The following is a 2141-nucleotide window of genomic DNA, read 5'->3' on the forward strand; positions in this document are numbered from 1 at the left end:
TGAGAGTTCTTCCATTAAATAGAAAGAATTCTAATTTGCATGCCTAAAAATCTGCTATATATCCGTAAATATATGCTATTCCTAATTTTAATATCTTCGAAAACATGATACATTAATCTATGCTATCTCATATCATCATTACACAAATATTTAGAGTTATAACATAGATATGTACAGATATTTAGAATATGTCCAATCATGCTAACATTCCCCCTCAAATTAATGTCGGTGGATCAAAAAGCATCAATTTGCCTACTAGAAACTGATGACGTTGTCGTGCCATAGACTTTGTAAACACATCAGCTATTTGAAGATCACTGGATACCTGTGGAAGAGTAATGACTCTCTTATCTAGAGTTTCTCTGATATAATGTCAGTCCACTTCAATGTGTTTGGTCCTTTCATGATAAACTTGATTAGTAGCAATATGTATAGCACTTGTGTTGTCAGCATGGAGAGGAGTGGGATTAGACTGAGCAAATCCAATTTCTGCAAGTAAACCACGAAGCCAAATACTCTTAGAGCAAGCCATAGACAATGCTCGGTATTCAGATTCGGTGGAAGACTTTGATACACAATCTTTCTTCTTGTCCTTCTAAGATATCAAGGAATCTCCAAGAAACATGCACCAACACGTGACGGAGTGACGAGTAGCAGGAAATCCAGCCCAATCAGAATCACTAAATGCATTAAACTGAATCTCAGAACCACTAGGAAAGAATAATCCACGAGTAGATGTTCCCAAGAGATATTGAATGATATGTTGGACAGCCACCAAATGTAGATGGTGTTGAGCCTGCATAAATTGACTCAATTGTTGAACTGCAAAAGAGATATAACGCCGAGCAATAGTAAGATAATTTAGGCTCCCAACAAATTGCCTATACAAAGTTGGATCAGGAAGAAAATTTCCTTCTGCACGACAATACTTTACATTCAATTCCAATGGAGTATTTACAGAGGAAGATTCTTGAAGACCAGCCAAAGCAATCAAGTCCTGAGTATATTTTCGTTGGTTCAAGAACACACCTAAAGAATTATAATGAACTTCTAACCCCAAAAATCATGTAAGATTACCAAGATCTTTCATATGAAAAGAATCCATAAGTTGTTACTAGAGGCTAGTGATTAGTGAAGAATCAGTTCTTGTAATAATAATGTCCTCTACATATACGAAAAGAACAATACAACCTGTAGTTGTTTTTCGAAGAAACAAAGATGAATCATATTTGCTCTGCTCAAAAGAGAATAGAAGCAAAGTAGACTGAAACTTGTCAAACCAAGCTCTTGGAGCTTGTTTTAATCCATATAAAGACTGTTTCAACTTGCATACATTTGTTGTAGCTGATGAGAACAAACCAGGTGGGGTTTTCATATAAATATCTTCTTTGAGATCACCATGAAGAAAAGCATTCTTGACATCCATTTGATGAAGAGGCCAATTTTGTGATGCTATTATGGCAATAATAGTTCGCACCTTAGTCATTTATGCTACAGGTACAAAAGTCTCCTCATAGTCTACACCATACTCCTGTTTGTTGCCAAGGACCACCAATCGAGCTTTGTACTGATCAAGAGTTCCATCAAAATGAAGTTTAATTGAATAAACCCATTTACATCCAATTGGACGGTCATTTTGAGGACAAGGAACAATGTCCCATGTGTATAAGTAGCCATACGCTATGCCTAACAAAGAATGTATTCTATAATTAAATAGAGACTATTACAGAATCTATATTACCTTAAAAGCATGAACTCCTAACTTGAATGTTAAATTACTATAATATCCCTAACTTAAGTTGTGTCTTTTTCGATAAGTTGTGACTTTTCCGATAAGTTGTGACTTTTTTCAAAAGGCTGTGATTTTTCGATGAGTTGTGACTTTTCAAGATAGTTGTAACTTTTTCAATAGTTGTGACTTTTCCAAAGAGTTGTGACTTTTCCAAAGTGTTGTGACTTCTCGAAAAGGTCATGATTTTTAAGATAAGACACAAAAAATACTTGTACATACTACCCTTTGTTGATTTTAAATTGAGGGTTCCTCTCATTTTTCAACAACAATTTTTTCTAATCTTCTATTCTTCTTCTTCTTGCATTTTAAATTTTTTTGTATAATTTATTGTCGTTGAGTGAGTTCGAAG

At 34.6% G+C, this 2141-nt stretch overlaps 1 protein-coding gene across 1 annotated transcript; it reads right to left on the reverse strand.

Moving 5' to 3' along the window:
• Positions 1-373: 373 nt before the first annotated feature.
• LOC107061058 (uncharacterized mitochondrial protein AtMg00810-like) lies at positions 374-1486 on the reverse strand. Its single transcript, XM_015309801.1, has 3 exons — positions 1192-1486; positions 649-1029; positions 374-489 (listed from the first exon to the last, which is right to left on the reverse strand). Exons 1-3 carry the CDS (start codon positions 1484-1486, stop codon positions 374-376), a joined length of 792 nt encoding a protein of 263 aa, XP_015165287.1.
• Positions 1487-2141: the final 655 nt, after the last annotated feature.

The sequence above is a fragment of the Solanum tuberosum genome, unplaced genomic scaffold, assembly GCF_000226075.1.
Source record: "Solanum tuberosum cultivar DM 1-3 516 R44 unplaced genomic scaffold, SolTub_3.0 scf00113, whole genome shotgun sequence".
Taxonomy (NCBI): domain Eukaryota; kingdom Viridiplantae; phylum Streptophyta; class Magnoliopsida; order Solanales; family Solanaceae; genus Solanum; species Solanum tuberosum.

What these genes read in the sequence shown, in the direction of transcription:
- LOC107061058 (XM_015309801.1), bottom strand. Translation starts at nt 1,486, where the DNA reads ATGACTAAGGTGCGAACTATTATTGCCATAATAGCATCACAAAATTGG. An exon ending in TCTTCGAAAAACAACTACAG is followed by an intron (nt 1,030 to 1,191) that starts GTTGTATTGTTC and finishes ATAATTCTTTAG; the next exon opens with GTGTGTTCTTGAACCAACGA. An exon ending in GGCTGGATTTCCTGCTACTC is followed by an intron (nt 490 to 648) that starts GTCACTCCGTCA and finishes GTTTACTTGCAG; the next exon opens with AAATTGGATTTGCTCAGTCT.